Here is a 25,484-nt window from a genome sequence, read left to right as displayed (position 1 = left end):
ATGCGGTGTGGACCACCCCTGGATTCAGTGGCCCTTGTGCACCGCAAACATTGCGCCCATTATAGAAATGCCAGTGTGGCGAGGGGCTGACTTTGCATGGTAATGCACCTGGGGGGGAGAGTCTGGCTTTGCACAGTGATGCACATGGGGGGAGGGGCTGGCTTTGCACAGTGATGCACATGGGGGGAGGGGCTGGCTTTGCATAGTGATGCACATGGGGGAGGGGCTGGCTTTGCATAGTGATGCACATGGGGGGGAGGGGCTGGCTTTGCATAGTGATGCACATGGGGGAGGGGCTGGCTTTGCATAGTGATGCACATGGGGAGAGGGGCTTGCTTTGCATAGTGATCACGTGATGGGCTGGGCGATGTACCTTTTTTTGTTCAGTTATGTGGTTTTATTACAGGCAGTATTTGACTGTTGATCCTCAGAAAGTGGTTTATGTGAATCTCTGTAGAGTCTGGGCATTGTGAGGCTTGCATTGTAATATTCCTTTAATCAAGGACACCTATGAATTACACAGGTTTGGTGGCTGATTAAACCACATGAAATGCAGACTTGAAGTCAGCCAGCCACAGAACCTGTGTAATTCATACTGTGTTCCTGATCAGAGGGATATTATAGCAGCCTTATTCAAGGCCCCACTATAATGTAGCACAGAGAGACCTTTGAGGTTAAAACTGTAGCGTCCCAGATGTCCAGTGTGATTATACCAGAGAACAACTGAGGATTTGAGAGCCAAGGTGCAGCTTCCACTAAAATTACTGCTAAAGCAGCTCATGGGAATTCTGTATCCTGGGGTCCTGGAGCTCAGCAAAAGCAGAGGAAGAACAAAATAAATACTCTTTGCCTATACAGACTGACCGGTATCTAGGCACTGACAGGGCCGTAATCAGCTGCTAATGCTACAGGCTGCCCCATATCTAGGCACAGACAGGGCCGTAATCCGCTGCTGATGCTACAACTGCCCCGTATCTAGGCACAGACAGGGCCATAATCCGCTGCTGATGCCACAACTTCAGGGTTGTAATCCGCTGCTGATGCTACAGGCTGCCCTGTATCTAGGCACAGAAAGGGCCGTAATCTGCTGCTGATGCTACAGGCTGCCCCATATCTAGGCACAGACAGGGCCGTAATCCGCTGCTGATGCTACAGCTGCCCCATATCTAGGCACAGACAGGGCCGTAATCCGCTGTTGATGCTACAGGCTGCCCCATATCTAGGCACAGACAGGGCCGTAATCTGCTGTTGATGCTACAGGCTGCCCCATATCTAGGCACAGACAGGGCCGTAATCCGCTGTTGATGCTACAGGCTGCCCCATATCTAGGCACAGACAGGGCCGTAATCCGCTGCTGATGCTACAGGCTGCCCCATATCTAGGCACAGACAGGGCCGTAATCCGCTGCTGATGCTACAGCTGCCCCGTATCTAGGCACAGACAGGGTCATAATCCGCTGCTGATGCTACAAACTGCACCGTATCTAGGCACAGACAGGGGCGTAATTGCAGTGATTAGGCCCAAATTGAGAGTTGCGCCCAATAATCCACTGGAAAACCATTAGAATTATTATTGGCAATAAGTGTAGTTGGATGTGTTGTTAAATTCCAGCTGTACTAACCAGCTCCAGCGATACTGAAAGTGATCAAGGCTCGGCCCGGGAACCTGCGGCTCTTGTCAGACATCGATAGATCAGTACTTGGACCCATGCGGGGCCTGCTAGACGTTACATTACATATAAGAAAATGTAGTGAGACGTAAACAACTGGGGCCACTGGTGTCTCTAATCCAATGGTGCTTTTACCATTATTATTTTACTTGGTTCTACTAGTGTCTTGTTGTCTATTAAATAGTTACAGTTTTACCATTAAAAAAATATTATGTACAAAAGGTATTACCCTGATTTATTTTATTAAGTGATTATTAAGCTAATTAGAAAAGTATTAGAACCATAAATAAGTGGCTGGGGAATATAATGTGGGTGATAAAATGGTTATTACAACATGTAAATAGTATGTGGAGCATATATCATACAAGCCGGTATTTCCAGTAATGGGGAGCACTGCTGGTGTTAGAGATTACACATTTCTGGGCTCTTGGTCTGTGTTTTAGTTAATTTACAAAAATATATTTCTCTCTTTATAGCTGAAGGAGAAATCCTGCGATCTTCAGGCTGAATGTGATGCAGCAAAGAAGAAACTTTCAGAGGTGATTAGCAATGTGGCCCTTAAGGGGGTGGACAGTGTGGCCCCTGAGGGTGGTCAGTGTGGCCCCAGGTGATTTGTCTTTTTTTAGTTACTCCCTGATATTTCCTGAATCTCAGGTTACAAGTTACAGCGAGAAGCTGGATGAGGAACTCACCGTTCTGGAGACGGTGGAAGCCAAAGCTGACCCTGCGTGAGTATTAGGAGTAATAATCTGGGTATTACGCCGTTGTTACCTGCAGGTTACATCACAGACCTCAGGCCAGAGGGATTGTGATCCCCACTTAATCCAAACCATGAAAGATTGGGTCATTAGCACACTGCAGGTTCCTTGCTGAGCTGGTTCTTCCGGGACAAATATTACACTGTGTAATAGGCAGACAGCTGGGGAAAGGAATAGAAATATGATTTTTCTGAGAACATACCATGAAACGGAGAACTGGATCAGTACCTAATATCTCTACATTCAGCATCTTGCAGAAGCTCCGATCCATGGTGGCGATGAATGAAAGCCTGAAGACTCAGGAGCAGCAATTCCGGGCTCACTGCCGGGTGAGTCTCTTATAATCCGCAGGGTGAGGACCTCTGAGGAGTCTCGCCAACATGTCACTGTAGTCGTGGTGTCCCGGGGCCCTGATGTCACTTTCTGCTGCTATACTATGAATGTAAAGAGCCGCAGAGAATCAGATATGCTAGATATATAATGGTTACAATGATTGTCAATCCTGTAGATATTCTAGAACTCTCTCTTTCTTATAGACCTATATTTACATTGTATAATGAGTCTGTTCTGCCGCTTGCAGGAGGAAATGGCCCGTCTGACGCAGAACATCGAGAATCTAAAGACTGAATCAGCAGAGAACGGAGAAGAAAAGGTAAAGTGACCGCTTAGTTTTCGGTGACTTTATCCCGACTTTTTCACATTCTGCAGAGATTGTTTATATGTAATAGACGTTGTACTGTTCTGTGTGGTGTATGTTCTTCTTGTGATAGATGAAAGAACTGAGGATTTATATTGTACGTTTTGCTGTATTTTCAGGAGCGATCTCTGCTATTTGAACAGCAACACAAAGCGGAGCGAGAGAAGCTGCAGAAGATCCGACTCCTCCTGGTGAGACTCCTGCATCTGTGTGTGTTTATATATACAGTACCTAAAACCATGGGCATTAATACGGTATTGGTGCCCGCTATGCTTCTATAACGGTCTTCACTCTCCTGGGTAGGCTTCCCACTAGGCTTTGTATGATGGCTGCGGGGATTCACATCCGTTCCAACAACAGGAGAATTGGTGAGGTCGGGCACTGGGTAGCATTCCCATTCAACCCAAAGGTGTACAATGGGATCAGGTCTGTGTAGTACAATCAGGTTCTTCCACCCCAATCCTGGCAGACCATGGAGCTCTTGATGGAGCTCTCCCTGTTCATAGGGGCATTGTAATGCGAAACAGGAGAGGGCCTTCCCCAAACAGTTGGCAGTTGGAAGCTCGCAGTTCTCTAGAATGTCGCTGTATGATGTATTATTTATTTATTAACGGTTTCTTATATAGCGCAGCAAATTCCGTTGCGCTTTACAATTGGAAATAACAATGATATAACAAAACTGGGTAATAACAAACAGTCATAGAGGTAGGAAGGCCCTGCTCACAAGCTTACAATCTATAGGGAAATAGGCATGGATACACAAGGATAGGTGCTATCTATTGCATAGTTGTCCACCAGATTGCAAAGGTTCTTGGTGGGCTGTATGATATGGTTATACAACAATGATGAACCGGGGTCGAGAGGAAGGAGAAGACATGAGGATATGTGTGGACTGTGCAGAGGGGATGCAATTTGATAGTAAGGTTCATGAAAGTTATGTGGACGGTTCTGGAATTTGATACGCTTGCTTGAAGAGGTGAGTTTTCAGGGAACGCTTGAAGGTTTGGAGACTAGAGGAGAGTCTTATTTTGCATGGTAGGGCATTCCACAGAGTGGCTGCAGCCCGAAGAAAGTCCTAAAATCGTGAGTGGGAGCGAGTAATGAGTGTGGATGAGAGACACAGATCTTGTGAAGAGCGAAGAGGTCGGGTTGGGAGATATTTTGAGATAAGCAAAGTGATGTACGTTGGTGTAGTTTGGTTAATGGCCTTGTGTGAGAGTAAAAGTATTTTATATTGAATACGGTAGAATACAGGTAACCAATGGGAGGGACTGACAGTTGAACGTCTAGCGAGGAAGATTACCTCGCAGCTGCATTCAGAATGGATTGTAGTGGTGAGAGTCTTGTTTTGGGAAGACCAGTTAGGAGACTATTGCAATAATCAATGCGGGAGATAACGAGAGCATGGATTAGAGTTTTTCTCTGACGTCCTAGTGGATGCTGGGAACTCCGTAAGGACCATGGGGAATAGCGGCTCCGCAGGAGACTGGGCACAAAAGTAAAGCTTTAGGACTACCTGGTGTGCACTGGCTCCTCCCCCTATGACCCTCCTCCAAGCCTCAGTTAGATTTTTGTGCCCGGCCGAGAAGGGTGCACACTAGGGGCTCTCCTGAGCTTCTTAGTGAAAGTTTAGTTTTAGGTTTTTTATTTTCAGTGAGACCTGCTGGCAACAGGCTCACTGCATCGAGGGACTAAGGGGAGAAGAAGCGAACCTGCCTGCTTGCAGCCAGCTTGGGCTTCTTAGGCTACTGGACACCATTAGCTCCAGAGGGACCGAACACAGGCCCAGCCTCGGAGCTCGGTCCCAGAGCCGCGCCGCCGGCCCCCTTACAGAGCCAGAAGCAAGAAGAGGTCCGGAAAAATCGGCGGCAGAAGACATCAGTCTTCAACAAGGTAGCGCACAGCACTGCAGCTGTGCGCCATTGTTACTCAGGCACACTTCACACTTCGGTCACTGAGGGTGCAGGGCGCTAGGGGGGGGCGCCCTGACCAGCAATGTAAACACCTTGGCTGGCATAAATACACCACATATAACCCCCAGGGCTATATGGATGTATTTTAACCCCTGCCAGAACTCACCAAAAAGCGGGAGAAAAGGTCGCCGAGAAGGGGGCGGAGCCTATCTCCTCAGCACACGGGCGCCATTTTCCATCACAGCTCCGCTGGAAGGACGTCTCCCTGACTCTCCCCTGCAGTCCTGCACTACAGAAAAGGGTAAAAAAGAGAGGGGGGCACTAATTTGGCGCAGTTTTGATACTAACAGCAGCTATAAAGGGAAAAGCACATTTTATAGTGGTATTCCTGTCTATATATAGCGCTCTGGTGTGTGCTGGCATACTCTCCCTCTGTCTCCCCAAAGGGCTAGTGGGGTCCTGTCCTCTATCAGAGCATTCCCTGTGTGTGTGCGGTGTGTCGGTACGATTGTGTCGACATGTTTGAGGAGGAAAATGAGATGGAGGCGGAGTAATTGCCTATTATAGAGTTGTCACCCCCTAGGGAGTCGACACCTGAGTGGATGAGCTTATGGAAGGAATTGCGTGACAGTGTCAGCTCTTTACGACAGACAGTTGACGACATGAGACAGCCGGCTACTCAGCTTGTGCCTGTCCAGGGGTCTCAAACGCCAGCAGGGGCTTTAAAACGCCCGTTACCTCAAATGGCAGACCAGACACGGATACTGACTCCAGTGTCGATGATGAGGAGACAAACGTGACTTCCACTAGGGCCACACGTTACATGATTGAAGCAATGAAAAATGTATTGCATATCTCTGATAATACAAGTACCACTAAAAAGGGTATTATGTTTGGTGGGAAAAAACTGCCTGTAGTTTTTCCTGTATCCGAGGAATTAAATGAAGTGTGTGATGAGGCGTGGGTTTCCCCCGATAAAAAACTGATAATTCCTAAAAGGTTATTGGCATCGTACCCTTTCCCGCCAGAGGATAGGGCACGTTGGGAAACACCCCCTAGGGTGGATAAAGCGCTCACACGCTTGTCTAAACAGGTAGCACTACCCTCTACTGATACGGCCGCCCTAAACGAACCTGCCGATAGAAAGCTGGAGAATATCCTAAAATGTATATACACTCACACGGGTGTTATACTGCGACCAGCAATCGCCTCAGCCTGGATGTGCAGTGCGGGCCTGGCGTGGTCGGATTCCCTGACTGAAAATATTGATACCCTAGATAGGGACAGTATATTACTGACTATAGAGCATCTGAAGGATGCATTTCTATATATGCGTGATGCACAGAGGGATATTTGCCGACTGGCATCAAGAGTTAGCGCGCTGTCCATTTCTGCAAGAAGAGGTTTATGGACGCGGCAGTGGTCAGGTGATGCGGATTCTAAAAGGCACATGGAAGTATTGCCTTATAAGGGGGAGGAGTTATTTGGGGTAGGTCTATCAGACCTGGTAGCCACGGCAACTGCTGGAAAATCCACATTTTTACCCCAGGTAGCTTCTCAACCTAAGAAGACGCCGTATTATCAGGCGCAGTCCTTTCGGCCCCATAAGGGCAAGCGGGCAAAAGGCGCCTCCTTTCTGCCCCGTGGCAGAGGGAGAGGAAAAAGGCTGCAACAAACAGCCAGTTCCCAGGACCAAAAGCCCTCTCCCGCCTCCGCAAAATCCTCAGCATGACGCTGGGGTTTTACAAGCGGACTCAGGCACGGTGGGGGCCCGTCTCCAGAAGTTCAGTGCGCAGTGGGCCCACTCGCAAGTGGACCCCTGGATCCTTCAGGTGGTATCTCAGGGGTACAAATTGGAATTCGAGACGTCTCCCCCTCGCCGTTTTCTAAAGTCTGCTTTACCGACGTCTCCCTCAGACAGGGAGGCAGTATTGGAAGCCATTCACAAGCTATATTCCCAGCAGGTGATAATCAAGGTACCCCTCCTACAACAGGGAAAGGGGTACTATTCCACACTATTTGTGGTACCGAAGCCGGACGGCTCGGTGAGACCAATTTTAAACTACATGTCCCAATTTACCCTTCTCACCAAGGGTACCTCAGGTTTGTGGTACAGAAATGTCACTATCAGTTTCAGACGCTGCCGTTTGGATTGTCCACGGCACCCCGGGTCTTTACCAAGGTAATGGCCGAAATGATGATACTCCTTCGAAGGAAGGGAGTTTTAGTTATCCCTTACTTGGACGATCTCCTGATAAGGGCAAGATCCAGGGAACAGTTGGAAGTCGGAGTAGCACTATCTCAGATAGTGCTGCGCCAGCACGGTTGGATTCTCAATATTCCAAAATCGCAGCTGATCCCGGCGACACGACTTCTATTCCTAGGGATGATCCTGGACACAGTCCAGAAAAAGGTGTTTCTCCCGGAGGAGAAAGCCAGGGAGTTATCCGAACTAGTCAGAAATCTCCTAAAACCAGGCCAAGTCTCAGTGCATCAATGCACAAGGGTCCTGGGAAAGATGGTGGCTTCTTACGAAGCAATCCCATTCGGCAGATTCCACGCAAGAACCTTCCAGTGGGATCTGCTAGACAAATGGTCCGGGTCGCATCTTCAGATGCATCAGCGGATAATCTTGTCACCAAGGACAAGGGTGTCTCTCCTGTGGTGGTTGCAGAGTGCTCATCTTCTAGAGGGCCGCAGATTCGGCATTCAGGACTGGGTCCTGGTGACCACGGATGCCAGCCTGAGAGGCTGGGGAGCAGTCACACAGGGAAGAAATTTCCAGGGCTTGTGGTCAAGCCTGGAGACATCGCTTCACATAAATATCCTGGAGCTAAGGGCCATCTACAATGCTCTAAGCCTAGCAAGACCTCTGCTTCAAGGTCAGCCGGTGCTGATCCAGTCAGACAACATCACGGCAGTCGCCCACGTAAACAGACAGGGCGGCACAAGAAGCAGGAGGGCAATGGCAGAAGTTGCAAGGATTCTTCGCTGGGCGGAAAATCATGTGATAGCACTGTCAGCAGTGTTCATTCCGGGAGTGGACAACTGGGAAGCAGACTTCCTCAGCAGACACGACCTCCACCCGGGAGAGTGGGGACTTCACCCAGAAGTCTTCCACATGATTGTGAACCGTTGGGAAAAACCAAAGGTGGACATGATGGCGTCCCGCCTCAACAAAAAACTAGACAGGTATTGCGCCAGGTCAAGGGACCCTCAGGCAATAGCTGTGGACGCTCTGGTAACACCGTGGGTGTACCAGTCAGTGTATGTGTTCCCTCCTCTACCTCTCATACCCAAGGTACTGAGAATCATAAGAAGGAGAGGAGTAAGGACTATACTCGTGGCTCCGGATTGGCCAAGAAGGACTTGGTACCCGGAACTTCAAGAGATGCTCACAGAGGACCCGTGGCCTCTACCTCTACGAAGGGACCTGCTCCAGCAGGGACCCTGTCTGTTCCAAGACTTACCGCGGCTGCGTTTGACGGCATGGCGGTTGAACGCCGGATCCTGAAGGAAAAAGGCATTCCGGATGAAGTCATCCCTACCCTGATCAAAGCCAGGAAGGATGTAACCGTACAGCATTATCACCGTATTTGGCGTAAATATGTTGCGTGGTGCGAGGCCAGGAAGGCCCCTACAGAGGAATTTCAACTGGGTCGTTTCCTGCATTTCCTGCAAACAGGACTGTCTATGGGCCTAAAATTAGGGTCCATTAAGGTTCAAATTTCGGCCCTGTCGATTTTCTTCCAGAAAGAACTGGCTTCAGTTCCTGAAGTTCAGACGTTTGTCAAGGGGGTACTGCATATACAGCCTCCTTTTGTGCCTCCAGTGGCACCTTGGGATCTCAATGTAGTTTTGGGGTTCCTAAAATCACATTGGTTTGAACCACTCACCACTGTGGACTTAAAATATCTCACATGGAAAGTGGTAATGCTGTTGGCCCTGGCTTCAGCTAGGCGTGTCTCAGAATTGGCGGCTTTATCCTATAAAAGCCCTTACCTAATTTTTCATACGGACAGGGCAGAATTGAGGACTCGTCCTCAATTTCTCCCTAAGGTGGTTTCAGCGTTTCACTTGCACCAGCCTATTGTGGTACCTGCGGCTACTAGGGACTTGGAGGACTCCAAGTTGCTGGACGTAGTCAGGGCCCTGAAAATATATGTTTCCAGGACGGCTGGAGTCAGAAAATCTGACTCGCTGTTTATCCTGTATGCACCCAACAAGCTGGGTGCTCCTGCTTCTAAGCAGACTATTGCTCGTTGGATTTGTAGTACAATTCAGCTTGCACATTCTGTGGCAGGCCTGCCACAGCCAAAATCTGTAAAAGCCCATTCCACAAGGAAGGTGGGCTCATCTTGGGCGGCTGCCCGAGGGGTCTCGGCTTTACAACTTTGCCGAGCAGCTACTTGGTCAGGGGCAAACACGTTTGCTAAATTCTACAAATTTGATACCCTGGCTGAGGAGGACCTGGAGTTCTCTCATTCGGTGCTGCAGAGTCATCCGCACTCTCCCGCCCGTTTGAGAGCTTTGGTATAATCCCCATGGTCCTTACGGAGTTCCCAGCATCCACTAGGACGTCAGAAAAAATAAGAATTTACTTACCGATAATTCTATTTCTCGTAGTCCGTAGTGGATGCTGGGCGCCCATCCCAAGTGCGGATTGTCTGCAATACTTGTACATAGTTATTGTTACAAAAAATCGGGTTATTATTGTTGTGAGTCATTTTTCAGAGGCTCCTCTGTTATCATGCTGTTAACTGGGTTCAGATCACAGGTTGTACGGTGTGATTGGTGTGGCTGGTATGAGTCTTACCCGGGATTCAAAATCCTTCCTTATTGTGTACGCTCGTCCGGGCACAGTATCCTAACTGAGGCTTGGAGGAGGGTCATAGGGGGAGGAGCCAGTGCACACCAGGTAGTCCTAAAGCTTTACTTTTGTGCCCAGTCTCCTGCGGAGCCGCTATTCCCCATGGTCCTTACGGAGTTCCCAGCATCCACTACGGACTACGAGAAATAGAATTATCGGTAAGTAAATTCTTATTTTAGCAGTGTCTTGTGTCCGGTATGGTCGCATTTTGGATATGTTTTTTAGATGCATGTAACATGATTTTGAGACAGATTGAATGTGGGGAACAAAGGACAAATCAGAGTCAAGTATGATACCTAAGCAGCGAGTTTGTGGGGTACGTTTGATTGTTGAGTTTTCAACATATCAGGTTGGTACCTACTATTGGCCAGTGGAAATATAATTAACTCTGTTTTTGAAATATTAAGTTTGAGGTGGCGAGATGTCATCCAAGATAAAATGGCAGAAAGGCATTCAGTGACACGGACCAATACAGATAGGGACAAAGCAGGGGAGGATAGGTAGATTTGAGTATCATCTGCGTACAGCTGATACTGAAATCCAAAAGAGCTGATTAGTTTACCAAGAGATGAGGTATAGATGGAGAAAAGCAGAGGACCCAAGACTGAGCCTTGCGGTACTCCAACTGAAAGAGGTAGCGAAGAGGAGGTAGATTCAGAGAAGCGAACACTGAAGGAGCGATTAGATAGGTAGGATAGGAACCAAGAAAAGGCTGTGTCTTTAAGACCTAGGGATTGTAGTGTTTGTATGAGAAGAGAGTGGTCAACAGTGTCAAATGCAGCAGATAGATCTAGAAGAATAAGTAGCGAGTAATGGCCTTTAGATTTCGTAGTGACCAAATCATTAACCACTTTAGTCAGTGCTGTCTCTGTGGAGTGTTGGGAACGGAAGCCTGACTGAAGTGGATCCAATAAGTTGTGTGAGTCGAGTGTAGGCAAGTCTCTCAAGTAGCTTAGAGAGACAAGGGAGCTGAAAGATAGGGTGGTAGTTTGAGAGAGTGTTAGGGTCAGAATTTTGTTTTTGTCAAAATGGGAGTAATCACTGCATGCTTGAACAGTGAAGGAAAAATACCAGTAGAGAGAGAGAGATTACAGATGTTAGTTAAGGTAGGGATGAGCACCAGAGACTGAGCTTTACTTATTTGTGAGGGTAAAGGATCAAGAGGAGAGGTAGTAGAGAAGCAGGATGAGAAGAGTGATGATACTTCATCTTCATTTGTGGGATCAAATGAAGAGAGAGTGCCAGAGGGTTCAGGTAAAGAACTGAGCAGGTCACTGGCTGACGAATAGCATACCATTTCATCTTCTCCTTGAAGTAGGAAGCAAGATCTTGTGCCTTGATAGGGGCTGGTGGGGTAGGTGAGGGAGGATTCAGAAGTGATTTAAATGTATTAAAGAGTTGTTTGGGGTTAGAGGCTTGAACAGAATTTGGAAATATGTTTGTTTGGCAGTGTCCAGGGCATTTCTATAAGAGTGGTAGACCGTCTGTAGACCGTATGTGAGGAAGTCACTTGAAATACGAGATTTACGCCACTGACATTCAAGTTTACTTGTGAGTTTTTGTAGATGTCTTGTTAATTTAGAGTGCCATGGTTGACATCTAAGCCTACATGGAGTGTGATGGGTAGCTGGAGCCACTTCATCAAGGGCTAGTTCTAGAGTCTGGCTCAGGTGTGATACAGCTATCTCAGGAGAGGTGAATGCAGAAATAGGTGAAAGCATTTGTTGGAGTGAGGTGGAAAGTTCTTGAAGATTAATTGTCTTAATATTTCTGCGGGTTTGATGAGGATTGGAGGACTTCATCAACACAGAGTTTGAATTAACGGAGATGGGCATACATGTGATAAGGTTGTGATCTGAGAGGGGGAAAGGAGTGTAAGGGGGGTACTCACGGAGCGATCGCTGCTTAAAATCTAAGCAATCTGACTAGATTGCTTAGATTTTAAGCAGCGATCACTCCGTGTGTACCCCTCATCGCTATCGCTGCTGCTAGATTGAGCCTGCATTCAGGCCAATCTAGCAGGTCGCTCACTTCACCCGCTGGGTGAAATGAGCGCCCCCCCCGTCTTCCCCCGCACGCTCAGCACACATCTCTCCCCACATCTGCCGTGTACTAGCCTTTAGTGAGTTCAGAAACGGAGCATAGTCTGGTGAATACTAGATCAAGGCAGTGGCCCTCCTGATGAGTCGAGGAGTCAGTCCATTTGGGAGAGGCTGAGAGAGGAGGTTAGAGAGAGTAGTTTGGAGGCGTGAGCAGCAGATTTTTGGCAATCAATAGCAATATTGAAATCACCCATGATGATGGTGGAGAGGATAGGAAGTGAGGGAGCGAGGCAGAAAAATCATCCAGAAATTGTTTGGGATGCCCAGGTGGGCGATAGCTGCAACACGCAGAGAGAAAGGAGAGTTAACATTGATGGAATGTACTTCAAATGATGTAAATGTGAGTGATGGAACCTGTGGTAAAACAGTGTATGCGAAAGATTGGGAAAGTAATAGTACAACTCCTCCTCGTTTATGGTTACCAGGCCTGGAGGTGTGTGTAAAGTGGAGACCACCATGTGCCAGTGCTGCAGGGGAGGCTGTGTCAGATTGTGTGAGTCAGGTTTCTGTTATAGCCAGCAAATTGATGTTGTTAGATATGAAGAGGTCATGTGTGGATGTTAATTTGTTACAAACAGAGCGTGCATTCCATAAGGCACATTTTAGTGATCTGGACGGTGATGGAAGACATGTGATGTTTATGAGCTTAGCTGGATTTCTATGTTGCTGTGAATCAGGTGAATGTGAGCGATGCAAGTGGTTGGGTCCTGGATTTGGTAAAATGTCACCAGCTATTAGAAGCAGAAGATGATGTAGCACGGAAGATCTCCCTTCAGTGGAAGTAAGGTGCCCAGGCCAGCCCCAGATAATTCTACCTCCCCCATCAACTTTTACAGTATGTCCGTCAGACTGCCAGACAGTGATGCGTGATACAGCACTCCTGAGAACGCATTACCACCGCTCCAGAGCCAATGCGCATGTGCCGTACACCACTCCAGCTGACGTCCTGGCATTGCGCATGGTGTACTGAGGCTATGGAAACCCAATCCGTGAGGTTCTTGTGTGGACCAGAACTATGTCTGTGCCCCATACATGGACCTGGTCTGTGTGTTGTCTCTAACACTAGGATCTTACATGTTTCAGCTAAGTCACCCTTCTGCCATGCTGATTATATTAATCTCCTTGAGTCCTTAATGACACATTTGCACTTAATGTCTTCAAGGGTTTCATCAAGTTTTAAGAGAACAAGGGGGTAAAGCTTGCAATTGTACATTTATAAGTGTGGTGTGGTAGGAGATGCCTGGGCACATTCAGATGTAGTTGGGGAAACGGTAGAGGGACTTAAGCAGAGCAGTCTGATGGACTTGAGATGCCCCATATGAGGGTCTGCCTACAGATTGGAGCACCGTGTATAATGCCCCCATCTGCCCCCATCAGTGACTGTATGGGGGAGAGCTCAGTAACAGTGTGTGACATTCCTCTCCTCATTACATGGCTTAATAGAGCGCCTCACAGTGACTGTATGGGGGAGAGCTCAGTAACGGTGTGTGACATTCCTCTCCTCAGTACATGGCTTAGTAGTGCTCCTCACAGTGACTGTATGGGGGAGAGCTCAGTAACAGTGTGTGACAGTCCTCTCCTCATTACATGGCTTAATAGAGCGCCTCACAGTGACTGTATGGGGGAGAGCTCAGTAACAGTGTGTGACATTCCTCTCCTCAGTACATGGCTTAATAGTGCTCCTCACAGTGACTGTATGGGGGAGAGCTCAGTAACGGTGTGTGACATTCCTCTCCTCAGTACGTGGCTTAGTAGTGCTCCTCACAGTGACTGTATGGGGGAGAGCTCAGTAACAGTGTGTGACATTCCTCTCCTCAGTACATGGCTTAATAGTGCTCCTCACAGTGACTGTATGGGGGAGAGCTCAGTAACGGTGTGTGACATTCCTCTCCTCAGTACATGGCTTAGTAGTGCTCCTCACAGTGACTGTATGGGGGAGAGCTCAGTAACAGTGTGTGACATTCCTCTCCTCAGTACATGGCTTAATAGTGCTCCTCACAGTGACTGTATGGGGGAGAGCTCAGTAACGGTGTGTGACATTCCTCTCCTCAGTACATGGCTTAGTAGTGCTCCTCACAGTGACTGTATGAGGGAGAGCTCAGTAACAGTGTGTGACAGTCCTCTCCTCATTACATGGCTTAGTAGTGCTCCTCACAGTGACTGTATGAGGGAGAGCTCAGTAACAGTGTGTGACAGTCCTCTCCTCATTACATGGCTTAATAGTTCTCCTCACAGTGACTGTATGAGGGAGAGCTCAGTAACTGTGTGTGACATTCCTCTCCTCAGTACATGGCTTAGTAGTGCTCCTCACAGTGACTGTATGAGGGAGAGCTCAGTAACAGTGTGTGACATTCCTCTCCTCAGTACATGGCTTAATAGTGCTCCTCACAGTGACTGTATGGGGGAGAGCTCAGTAACAGTGTGTGACATTCCTCTCCTCAGTACATGGCTTAGTAGTGCTCCTCACAGTGACTGTATGGGGGAGAGCTCAGTAACAGTGTGTGACATTCCTCTCCTCATTACATGGCTTAGTAGTGCTCCTCACAGTGACTGTATGAGGGAGAGCTCAGTAACAGTGTGTGACATTCCTCTCCTCATTACATGGCTTAGTAGTGCTCCTCACAGTGACTGTATGGGGGAGAGCTCAGTAACAGTGTGTGACATTCCTCTCCTCAGTACATGGCTTAGTAGTGCTCCTCACAGTGACTGTATGAGGGAGAGCTCAGTAACTGTGTGTGACATTCCTCTCCTCAGTACATGGCTTAGTAGTGCTCCTCACAGTGACTGTATGGGGGAGAGCTCAGTAACAGTGTGTGACAGTCCTCTCCTCAGTACATGGCTTAGTAGTGCTCCTCACAGTGACTGTATGGGGGAGAGCTCAGTAACTGTGTGTGACATTCCTCTCCTCAGTACATGGCTTAGTAGTGCTCCTCACAGTGACTGTATGAGGGAGAGCTCAGTAACTGTGTGTGACATTCCTCTCCTCAGTACATGGCTTAGTAGTGCTCCTCACAGTGACTGTATGAGGGAGAGCTCAGTAACTGTGTGTGACATTCCTCTCCTCAGTACATGGCTTAGTAGTGCTCCTCACAGTGACTGTATGGGGGAGAGCTCAGTAATGGTGTGTGACATTCCTCTCCTCAGTACATGGCTTAGTAGTGCTCCTCACAGTGACTGTATGAGGGAGAGCTCAGTAACGGTGTGTGACATTCCTCTCCTCAGTACATGGCTTAGTAGTGCTCCTCACAGTGACTGTATGAGGGAGAGCTCAGTAACTGTGTGTGACATTCCTCTCCTCAGTACATGGCTTAGTAGTGCTCCTCACAGTGACTGTATGGGGGAGAGCTCAGTAACAGTGTGTGACATTCCTCTCCTCAGTACATGGCTTAGTAGTGCTCCTCACAGTGACTGTATGGGGGAGAGCTCAGTAACAGTGTGTGACATTCCTCTCCTCAGTACATGGCTTAATAGTGCTCCTCACAGTGACTGTATGGGGGAGAGCTCAGTAACGGTGTGTGACATTCCTCTCCTCAGTACATGGCTTAATAGTGCTCCTCACAGTGACTGTATGGGGGAGAGCTCAGTAACGGTGTGTGACATTCCTCTCCTCAGTACATGGCTTAATAGTGCTCCTCACAGTGACTGTATGGGGGAGAGCTCAGTAACGGTGTGTGACATTCCTCTCCTCAGTACATGGCTTAATAGTGCTCCTCACAGTGACTGTATGGGGGAGAGCTCAGTAACGGTGTGTGACATTCCTCTCCTCAGTACATGGCTTAGTAGTGCTCCTCACAGTGACTGTATGGGGGAGAGCTCAGTAATGGTGTGTGACATTCCTCTCCTCAGTACATGGCTTAGTAGTGCTCCTCACAGTGACTGTATGAGGGAGAGCTCAGTAACGGTGTGTGACATTCCTCTCCTCAGTACATGGCTTAGTAGTGCTCCTCACAGTGACTGTATGAGGGAGAGCTCAGTAACAGTGTGTGACATTCCTCTCCTCAGTACATGGCTTAATAGTGCTCCTCACAGTGACTGTATGAGGGAGAGCTCAGTAACAGTGTGTGACATTCCTCTCCTCAGTACATGGCTTAGTAGTGCTCCTCACAGTGACTGTATGGGGGAGAGCTCAGTAACAGTGTGTGACATTCCTCTCCTCAGTACATGGCTTAGTAGTGCTCCTCACAGTGACTGTATGGGGGAGAGCTCAGTAACAGTGTGTGACATTCCTCTCCTCAGTACATGGCTTAGTAGTGCTCCTCACAGTGACTGTATGGGGGAGAGCTCAGTAACAGTGTGTGACATTCCCCTTCTCATTACATGACTTAGTAGTGCTCCTCACAGTGACTGTATGGGGGAGAGCTCAGTAACTGTGTGTGACATTCCTCTCCTCATTACATGGCTTAGTAGTGCTCCTCACAGTGACTGTATGGGGGAGAGCTCAGTAACTGTGTGTGACATTCCTCTCCTCATTACATGGCTTAGTAGTGCTCCTCACAGTGACTGTATGGGGGAGAGCTCAGTAACTGTGTGTGACATTCCTCTCCTCAGTACATGGCTTAGTAGTGCTCCTCACAGTGACTGTATGGGGGAGAGCTCAGTAATGGTGTGACATTCCTCTCCTCATTACATGACGTAGTAGTGCTCCTCACAGTGACTGTATGAGGGAGAGCTCAGTAACGGTGTGTGACATTCCCCTTCTCAGTACATGGCTTAGTAGTGCTCCTCACAGTGACTGTATGGGGGAGAGCTCAGTAACTGTGTGTGACATTCCTCTCCTCAGTACATGGCTTAGTAGTGCTCCTCACAGTGACTGTATGGGGGAGAGCTCAGTAACAGTGTGTGACATTCCTCTCCTCAGTACGTGGCTTAGTAGTGCTCCTCACAGTGACTGTATGGGGGAGAGCTCAGTAACAGTGTGTGACATTCCTCTCCTCAGTACGTGGCTTAGTAGTGCTCCTCACAGTGACTGTATGGGGGAGAGCTGAGTAACTGTGTGTGACATTCCTCTCCTCAGTACATGGCTTAGTAGTGCTCCTCACAGTGACTGTATGGGGGAGAGCTCAGTAACTGTGTGTGACATTCCTCTCCTCAGTACATGGCTTAATAGAGCGCCTCACAGTGACTGTATGGGGGAGAGCTCAGTAACTGTGTGTGACATTCCTCTCCTCATTACATGGCTTAGTAGTGCTCCTCACAGTGACTGTATGGGGGAGAGCTCAGTAACTGTGTGTGACATTCCTCTCCTCAGTACATGGCTTCGTAGTGCTCCTCACAGTGACTGTATGGGGGAGAGCTCAGTAATGGTGTGTGACATTCCTCTCCTCATTACATGGCTTAGTAGTGCTCCTCACAGTGACTGTATGGGGGAGAGCTCAGTAATTGTGTGTGACATTCCTCTCCTCAGTACATGGCTTAGTAGTGCTCCTCACAGTGACTGTATGGGGGAGAGCTCAGTAATTGTGTGTGATATTCCCCTTCTCAGTACATGGCTTAGTAGTGCTCCTCACTGTTATTGTAGGAGGTGCTCCCGTGTGTGTGTGTGTGTGTGTGTGTGTGTGTGTGTGTGTGTGTGTGTGTGTGTGTGTGTGTGTGTGTGTGACACTTTTCACTGTGTTGTGTAGCAGAGCTCCTCACAGTGATTGTAGGGGAGGAGCTCGGTGGTTTGCTCTGTGTCTAAGACAATATTAACAAGCAGCAGAAATTCATTTACTTATTCACTTTCTGGTTCTCAGTCCTTTCTAGATTCCGAGTGTCCAGGTAACTTTACCTGAGATACTTGTGGGTCTGTTTAGTAAGCCTTAGAGAGAGATAAAGTGGAAAGAAATAAAGTACCAGCCAATCCGCTCCTAACTGCCATACTACAGGCTGTGTTTGAAAAAAAAATGACAGGAGCTGATTGGTTGGTACTTTAGCTTACTCCAAGGCCCTTGGTACCGGAGGTGAATAATAGCCAGTAATGAGTAAAAATGGCCTCACTGGTTTGATGCGCTGCCGCTAATCAGTCATCAGTGTTTTATGTGTGTAAATGTCTATGCCTCAAACACCCCCCCCCCCCCACTCCCACCCCTCCTTCACTTCTGTTTTCTGTCTTCCAGGCGCGGAGGAACAGGGAAATCGCTATTTTGCAGCGTAAAATTGATGAGGTTCCGAGTCGTGCGGAGCTGACGCAGTATCAGAAGCGATTCATTGAGCTGTACGGACAGGGTAATGAGCGTTCCTGCGGGTGTAATATGGAGTATAATCCTTCTGATCTCATTCAGTGATGATCTGGGGTCACAGTAATGCGCTGACCAGATAAACCCACTGTGTGACATACAGGCATCTTATGGAGGGGTGTACTGTGACTGGCCGGCTGCCAGGATGCTTGCTGCGCTTGCCACGCTGCGGGCACGGTGGCGCATTATGCGTGCCACGCTATTTATTTTCCCTCCAGGGGTGTCGTGGACACCCAAAGAGGGAGAATAGTTGTCGGTATCCCGGCGCCGGTATGTTGAGCGCCGGGATCCCAACAGCCGGTATATCGAGTTCCACCCCTCACGGAGCATCCCGTATAACCACATATGTTACTGTCTTCTAGTCTCGGCCACCCACAAGGAGACCAAACAGTTCTTTACCCTGTACAACACCTTGGATGATAAGAAGGTTTATCTGGAGAAGGAGGTGAGGTGCATAGGATCACGCGTGTGTATGACTGGCCCTATAGAGAGGGTACATAGGATCACGTGTGTGTTTGACTGGTCATATAGAGAGGGTACATAGGAGCACACGTGTGTATGACCTGTCATATAGAGAGGGTACATAGAATTACACGTGTGTATAACCTGTCATATAGAGAGGGTGCATAGTATAACGTGTGTGAATGACTGTTCATATAGAGAGGGTACACAGGATCACACGTGTGTATGACCGGTCATATAGAGAGGGTACATAGGATCTTGCGTGTGTATGACTGGTCATATAGAGAGGGTACATAGGATCTTGCGTGTGTATGACTGGTCATATAGAGAGGGTGCAAAGCATTACATGTGTGTGTCACTGATCATATACAGAGGGTCCATAGCACTACACGTGTGGGACTGATCATATAAAATAAAATAAAATCTCTGCCCGTGGAGTTGACCAGGTATCGTCCAAGGAGGGGTATGACTCCCCAGGCTCTAACAGTAAATCTGGATCTCTCTGCTATACTGGGTGCCTGTGAAGATCCTTGTTCCCTAGTCCGTTATTATAATAGGGATGTTATGGCTGCAATTGATATTATCGCCCCTGTGCGTATACGACCTCGTAAACCACAACGTCGAGCTCCCTGGTTCGACAACAGTGCTAGTGAGCTCAAGAAAAGGGGGCGTAGACTGGAAAGACGATGGAGGAAGACTAACCTAGTGGATGACAAAATAAAACTTAATAAAGCATAATGAAGAATATCAATTGACAACCACCCGTAAGAAATCGCAGTTTCTGTCAAATGAGATCACGGCAGCAAACAATAGGCCAGCTCAACTTTTCCGCACAGTGGAGATGATTTGCAAGCCAGCATGCCTGCAGACTGATGAAACCCTCTCCCAGGCAAGATGCAACGAGTTTGCAAATATCCACCATTCGGGCTGGAATCTCCACAGTGCCATCAAAGGAGTGTCAAACTACAAAACCTGCCAATATAAGCCACCTGCCTTCATGGACCAGCTTTCACCGAGTGGATGTAAAGGACATTGCTGAAATTGCTCGGATTTTGCGTCCCACCACCTGTGATCTGGACCCTGCCTCAACCAAGCTTCTAATAGGTTGTATGGATATAATTGGTCCTGTCTTTGCAAAAATTGTTCAATGCTCTTTGCAGACAGGCATATTTCCTGGACCCCTAAAGGAAGCAATTGTTAGACCTCTTCTTAAAAAACCTAATTTAGATCCCGACTGCATGACCAACTATAGACCGGTATCAAACCTTCCTTTTCTAGGAAAGGTTATTGAGAAAGTGGTTGCAAATCAACTGGAAACCCGCCTGACAACCCATGATATCTATGATCCATTCCAATCAGGATTCAGGAGAAGACATAGCACTGAAACAGCCCTGGTGTGTGTGTTAAATGATCTTCTGACAGCAAGAGACAGAGGCGACTGTTCAATATTAATCCTTCTGGATCTCTCTGCAGCATTTGATACTGTGGACCATGGGCTTCTGATTGAGCGTCTGATACATTTTTGTGGACTGGATGGCACAGTCCTAAATTGGTTCAAATCATTTCTCACAGGCAGGTCACAGAGAGTATCGTCTGGATTATACTCATCACCACCAATGCCATTGCCATGTGGTGTCCCACAAAGTTCTATACTATCCCCCATGCTTTTTGCAGTATACATGCTCCCGCTGGGTGAAATAATCAGGCGCCATGGGCTATTCTACCACTGCTATGCAGATGATACATAAATGTACTTGTCCTTTGCTCCGGGCACTGGTAACCCAATAGCAACCCTAAATGGCTGTCTAGCTGAACTCCAGGAGTGGATGAGTGCTAGTTGGCTGCAACTGAACCCGGATAAAACAGAGGTCCTTATGATAGGACTGCAACATCAAAGGACAAGACTGCAGCATAGCCAACCAACTGGACTTACACTCGGAGATTCGGAATTACAAACCACTGATCGTATGCAGAATCTTGGAGTTGTCCTGGATGGTGGCTTGACACTTAAACATCAGATATCAGCCACAATCATATCCTCATTCTTTCACCTGAGGAACATAGCCAGAATCAAGCACTTAATTCCCTCAGATGATCTGCCAAAAGTCATCCACGCAGTTAACCAACCAGCCCCGTTCTAGCCACATAACACCCATACTCTACTCCCTTCACTGGCTGCCTGTAAGATGACGAATCATCTTCAAGATTGGCTTACTGAGTTTCAAAGCACTACATGACCAGGGCCCAAGGTACCTGAAGCAGCTACTGACCCCATACTGCCCCACTCGATTACTGCGATCTGTAGATGAAGGACTTTTAGCAGTACCTAGAATCTCCCGTAATTCATCTGGGGGTCGAGCTTTTAGTCATGCGGCTCCGACTCGATGGAACTCACTTCCCCGCACAGAGGCCCCAACTATAGAATCCTTCAAAAGTAGACTCAAGACTTTCCTGTTTACTCAAGCATTCCCATAATTGTCCCTTTAGTATCTCCATGCTTCTGTATTTCTCTAACGTCCTAGTGGATGCTGGGAACTCCGTAAGGACCATGGGGAATAGCGGGCTCCGAAGGAGGCTGGGCACTCTAGAAAGATCTTAGACTACCTGGTGTGCACTGGCTCCTCCCACTATGACCCTCCTCCAAGCCTCAGTTAGATTTCGTGCCCGGCCGAGGTTGGATGCACACTAGGGGCTCTCCTGAGCTCTTAGAAAGTTATAGTCTTAGAATTTGTTATTTTCAGTGAGACCTGCTGGCAACAGGCTCACTGCAGTGAGGGACTAAGGGGAGAAGAAGCGAACTCGCTTGCTTGCAGCCGGATTGGGCTTCTTAGGCTACTGGACACCATTAGCTCCAGAGAGATCGACCGCAGGCCCAGCCTTGATGTTCGGTCCCGGAGCCGCGCCGCCGTCCCCCTTACAGAGCCAGAAGCAAGAAGATGGTCCGGAAAATCGGCGGCATGAAGACTCTGTCTTCACCAAGGTAGCGCACAGCACTGCAGCTGTGCGCCATTGCTCCTCTCACACACTTCACACTCCGGTCACTGAGGGTGCAGGGCGCTGGGGGGGGGCGCCCTGAGGCAGCAATAAAAACACCTTGGCTGGCTAAAATACCTCAATATATGGCCCCAGGGGCTATATATGAGGTAAATACCCCTGCCAGAATTCCATAAAAAACGGGAGAATAGGCCGCGAAAAAGGGGCGGAGCCTATCTCCTCAGCACACTGGCGCCATTTTTCCCTCACAGCTCGGCTGGAGGGAAGCTCCCTGGCTCTTCCCTGCAATTCTACAGTACAGTAAGAGGGAAAAGAGAGGGGGGGCATTAAAATTGGCACTGTATACAGTATATTATATAAAAGCTATTAGGGACATAACTCAGTTAGTCCCTGTATATATATATAGCGCTCTGGTGTGTGCTGGCATACTCTTACTCTGTCCCCCCAAAGGGCTTTTGTGGGTCCTGTCCTCGTTTAGAGCATTCCCTGTGTGTCTGCGGTGTGTCGGTACGGCTGTGTCGACATGTTGAATGAGGAGGCTTATATGGTGACAGAACAGAGGCCGATATATGTGATGTCGCCCCCTGTGGGGCCGACACCAGAGTGGATGGATAGGTGAAAGGTATTAACCGACAGTGTCAACTCCTTACATAAAAGGGTGGATGACGTAACAGCTGTGGGACAGCCGGCTTCGCAGCCCGCGCCTGCCCAGGCGTCTCAAAGGCCATCAGGGGCTCAAAAACGCCCGCTCTCTCAGATGGCAGACACAGATGTCGACACGGAGTCTGACTCCAGTGTCGACAAGGTGGAGACATATACACAATCCACTAGGAACATCCGTGACGTGATCCCGGCAATAAAAAATGTGTTATACATTTCTGACTTTAACCCAAGCACCTCTAAAAATGGGTTTTAGGTTTGGGGAGAAAAAACAGGCAGTGTTTTGTTCCCCCATCAGATGAATAAATGAAGTGTGTGAAAGCGTGGGTTCCCCCGTTAAGAAACTGGTAATTTATAAAAAGTTACTGATGGCGTACCCTTTCCCGCCAGGTGGATAAGTTACGCTGGGAGATATCCCCTAGGGTGGATAAGGCGCTCACACGTTTGTCAAAAAAGGTGGCACTGCCGTCTTAGGATACGGCCACTTTAATAGGTACCTGTTGATAAAAAACAGGAGGCTATCCTGAAGTCTGTATTTACACACTCAGGTACTAGACTGAGACCTGCAGATAGTGCTGCTGCAGCGTGGTCGGTGACCCTGTCAAACAGGGATACTAGTTGGCAAACATAAAAACATATTAAAGACGTCGTCTTATATATGGGGGATGCACAGAGGGATATTTTGCCGGCTGGCATCCAAAATAAATGTAATGTCCATTCTGTCAGGAGGGTATTAGAGACCTGTCACTGGACAGGTGATGCTGACTTAAAAAGCGCATAGAGAGCCTTATAAGGGTGAGGAATTATTTGGGGATGGTCTCTGGGACCTCGTATCCACAGCAACTGCTGGGAAGAAATAATTTTACCTCAGGTTTCCTCACAGACAAAGGTACAGTCCTTTCGGCTTCAGAAAAGCAAGCGGGTCAAATGGCGCTTCCTTTCTGTACAGAGACAAGGGTAGAGGGAAAAAAGCTGCACCAGTCAGCCTGTTCCCAGAATCAAGATTCTTCCCCCGCCTCCTGTGAGGCCACACCATGACGCGGGTGCTCCACAGGTGTAGCCAGGTACGGTGGGGGGCCGTCTCAAAAATTTCAGCAATTAGTGGGCTCGCTCACAGGTGGATCCCTGTTTCTTTCAAGTAGTATTTCAGGGGTACAAGCTGGAATTCGAGATGTCTCCCCCCAGCCGTTTCCTAAAATATGCCTTGCTGACAACTCCCTCAGGCAGGGAGGCTGTGCTAGAGGCAATTAATAAGCGGTATTCCCAGCAGGTAATACTCAAGGTGCCCCTACTTCAACAAGGACGGGGTTACTATTCCACACGGGTTGGGGTACCGAAACCGCATGGTTCGGTGTGACCCATTTTATATTTAAAATCCTTGAACACAAAAATTCAAGTTCAAGATGGAATCGCTCAGGGCGGTTATTCCAAGCCTGGACGAGGGGGATTACATGGTATCCTGGGACATCAAGGATGCTTACCTGCATGTCCCCATTTACCATCCTCGCCAGGAGTACCTCAGATTTGTGGTACAGGATTACCATTACCAAGTCCAGACACTGCCGTTTGGACTGTACATGGCACCGAGGGTGTTTTATCAAGGTAATGGCCGAAATGTTGATACTCCTTCAAAAAAAGGGAGTTGTAATTATCCCGTACTTGGACAATCTCGTTATAAGGGCGAAGTCCAAGGAGCAGTTGGTAGTCGGGGTAGCACTATTTTGGAAAGTGCTACAACAGCATGGTTGGATTCTAAACAGTCCAAAGTCACAGCTGGTTCCTACGACACGTCTACTGTTCCTGGGGATGGTTCTGGACATAAACCAGAAATAGTGTTTCTCCCGGAGGAGAAAGCCAAGGAGTTGTCATCTCTAGTCAGAGACCTCCTGAAGCCAAAATAGGTAGCGGTGCATCATTGCACGCGAGTCCTGGGAAAAATGGTAGCTTCCTACGAAGCAATCCCATTAGGCAGGTTCCATACAAGAACTTTTCAGAGGGACCTGTTGGACAAGTAGTCCGGATCGCATCTTCCGATGCATAGGCTGATAACCCTGTCTCCAAGGACCAGGGTATCTCTACTGTGGTGGCTGCAGAGTGCCCATCTTCAAGAGGGCCGCAGGTTCGGCATACAGGACTAGGTCCTAGTGACCATGGATTCCAGCCTTTGAGGCTGGGAGGCAGTCACACAGGGAAGAAATTTCCAGGGACTTTGGTCAAGTCAGGTTATTTCCCTACACATAAATATTCTGGACCTGAGGGCCATTTACAATGCCCTGAGGCCGGCAAGGCCTCTGCTTCAAAACCAGCCGGTACTGATCCAATCAGACAACATCACGGCAGTCGCCCATGTAAACCAACAGGGCGGCACAAGAAGCAGGATGGCGATGGCAGAAGCCACAAGGATTCTCCGATAGGCGGAAAATCATGTGTTAGAACTGTCAGCAGTGTTCATTCCCGGAGTGGACAACTGGGAAGCAGATCTTCTCAACAGACACGACCTCCACCCGGGAGAATGGGGACTTCCTCCAGAAGTCTTCCAATAGGATTGTACACCATTGGGAAAGGCCACAGGTGGACATGATGGCGTCCCGCCTCAACAAAAAGCTATAAAAGATATTGCACCGGGTCAAGGGACCCTCAGGCGATAGCTATGGACGCTCTGGTAACACCGTGGGTGTACCAGTCGGTTTATGTGTTCTCCCCTCTGCCTCTCATACCAAAGGTACTGAGAATAATAAGAAGGCGAGGAGTAAGAACGATACTCGTGGATGGCCAAGAAGAGCTTGGTACTCAGAACTTCAAGAATTTATATCAGAGGACCCATGGCCTCTGCCACTCAGACAGGACCTGCGGCAGCAGGGGCCCTGTCTGTTCCAAGACTTACCGCGGCTGCGTTTGTCGGCATGGCGGTTGAACGCCGGATCCTGAAGGAAAAGGGCATTCCGGAGGAAGTCATTCCTACGCTTACTAAAGCCAGGAAAGAGGTTACAGCAACTCATTATCACCGCATATGGCGAAAATATGTTGCATGGTGTGAGGCCGAAAGGGCCCCAACAGAGGAATTTCAACTAGGTCGATTTCTGCATTTCCTGCAAGCAGGAGTGACTATGGGCCTTAAATTGGGTTCCATTAAGGTACAGATCT

The 25,484-nt window shown here is 48.4% G+C and overlaps 1 protein-coding gene across 1 annotated transcript in view; it reads left to right on the top strand.

Annotated features, from left to right (window-relative positions):
• The window catches only part of CCDC93 (coiled-coil domain containing 93), a 109,608-nt gene that overhangs the window by 68,118 nt on the left and 16,006 nt on the right, over positions 1-25,484 (top strand). Inside the window, exons 13-19 of the mRNA XM_063939689.1 lie at positions 2,146-2,208; positions 2,324-2,397; positions 2,675-2,756; positions 3,008-3,079; positions 3,244-3,315; positions 18,105-18,213; positions 18,587-18,669. Coding sequence (XP_063795759.1) covers positions 2,146-2,208; positions 2,324-2,397; positions 2,675-2,756; positions 3,008-3,079; positions 3,244-3,315; positions 18,105-18,213; positions 18,587-18,669 — 555 coding nt within the window. The remainder of the gene's footprint in view (positions 1-2,145; positions 2,209-2,323; positions 2,398-2,674; positions 2,757-3,007; positions 3,080-3,243; positions 3,316-18,104; positions 18,214-18,586; positions 18,670-25,484) is intronic.

Source organism: Pseudophryne corroboree, chromosome 9 (assembly GCF_028390025.1).
Source record: "Pseudophryne corroboree isolate aPseCor3 chromosome 9, aPseCor3.hap2, whole genome shotgun sequence".
NCBI lineage: Eukaryota > Metazoa > Chordata > Amphibia > Anura > Myobatrachidae > Pseudophryne > Pseudophryne corroboree.
Note: the sequence above shows the minus strand (reverse complement) of the source record. Positions and strands in the feature narration are given on the sequence as shown.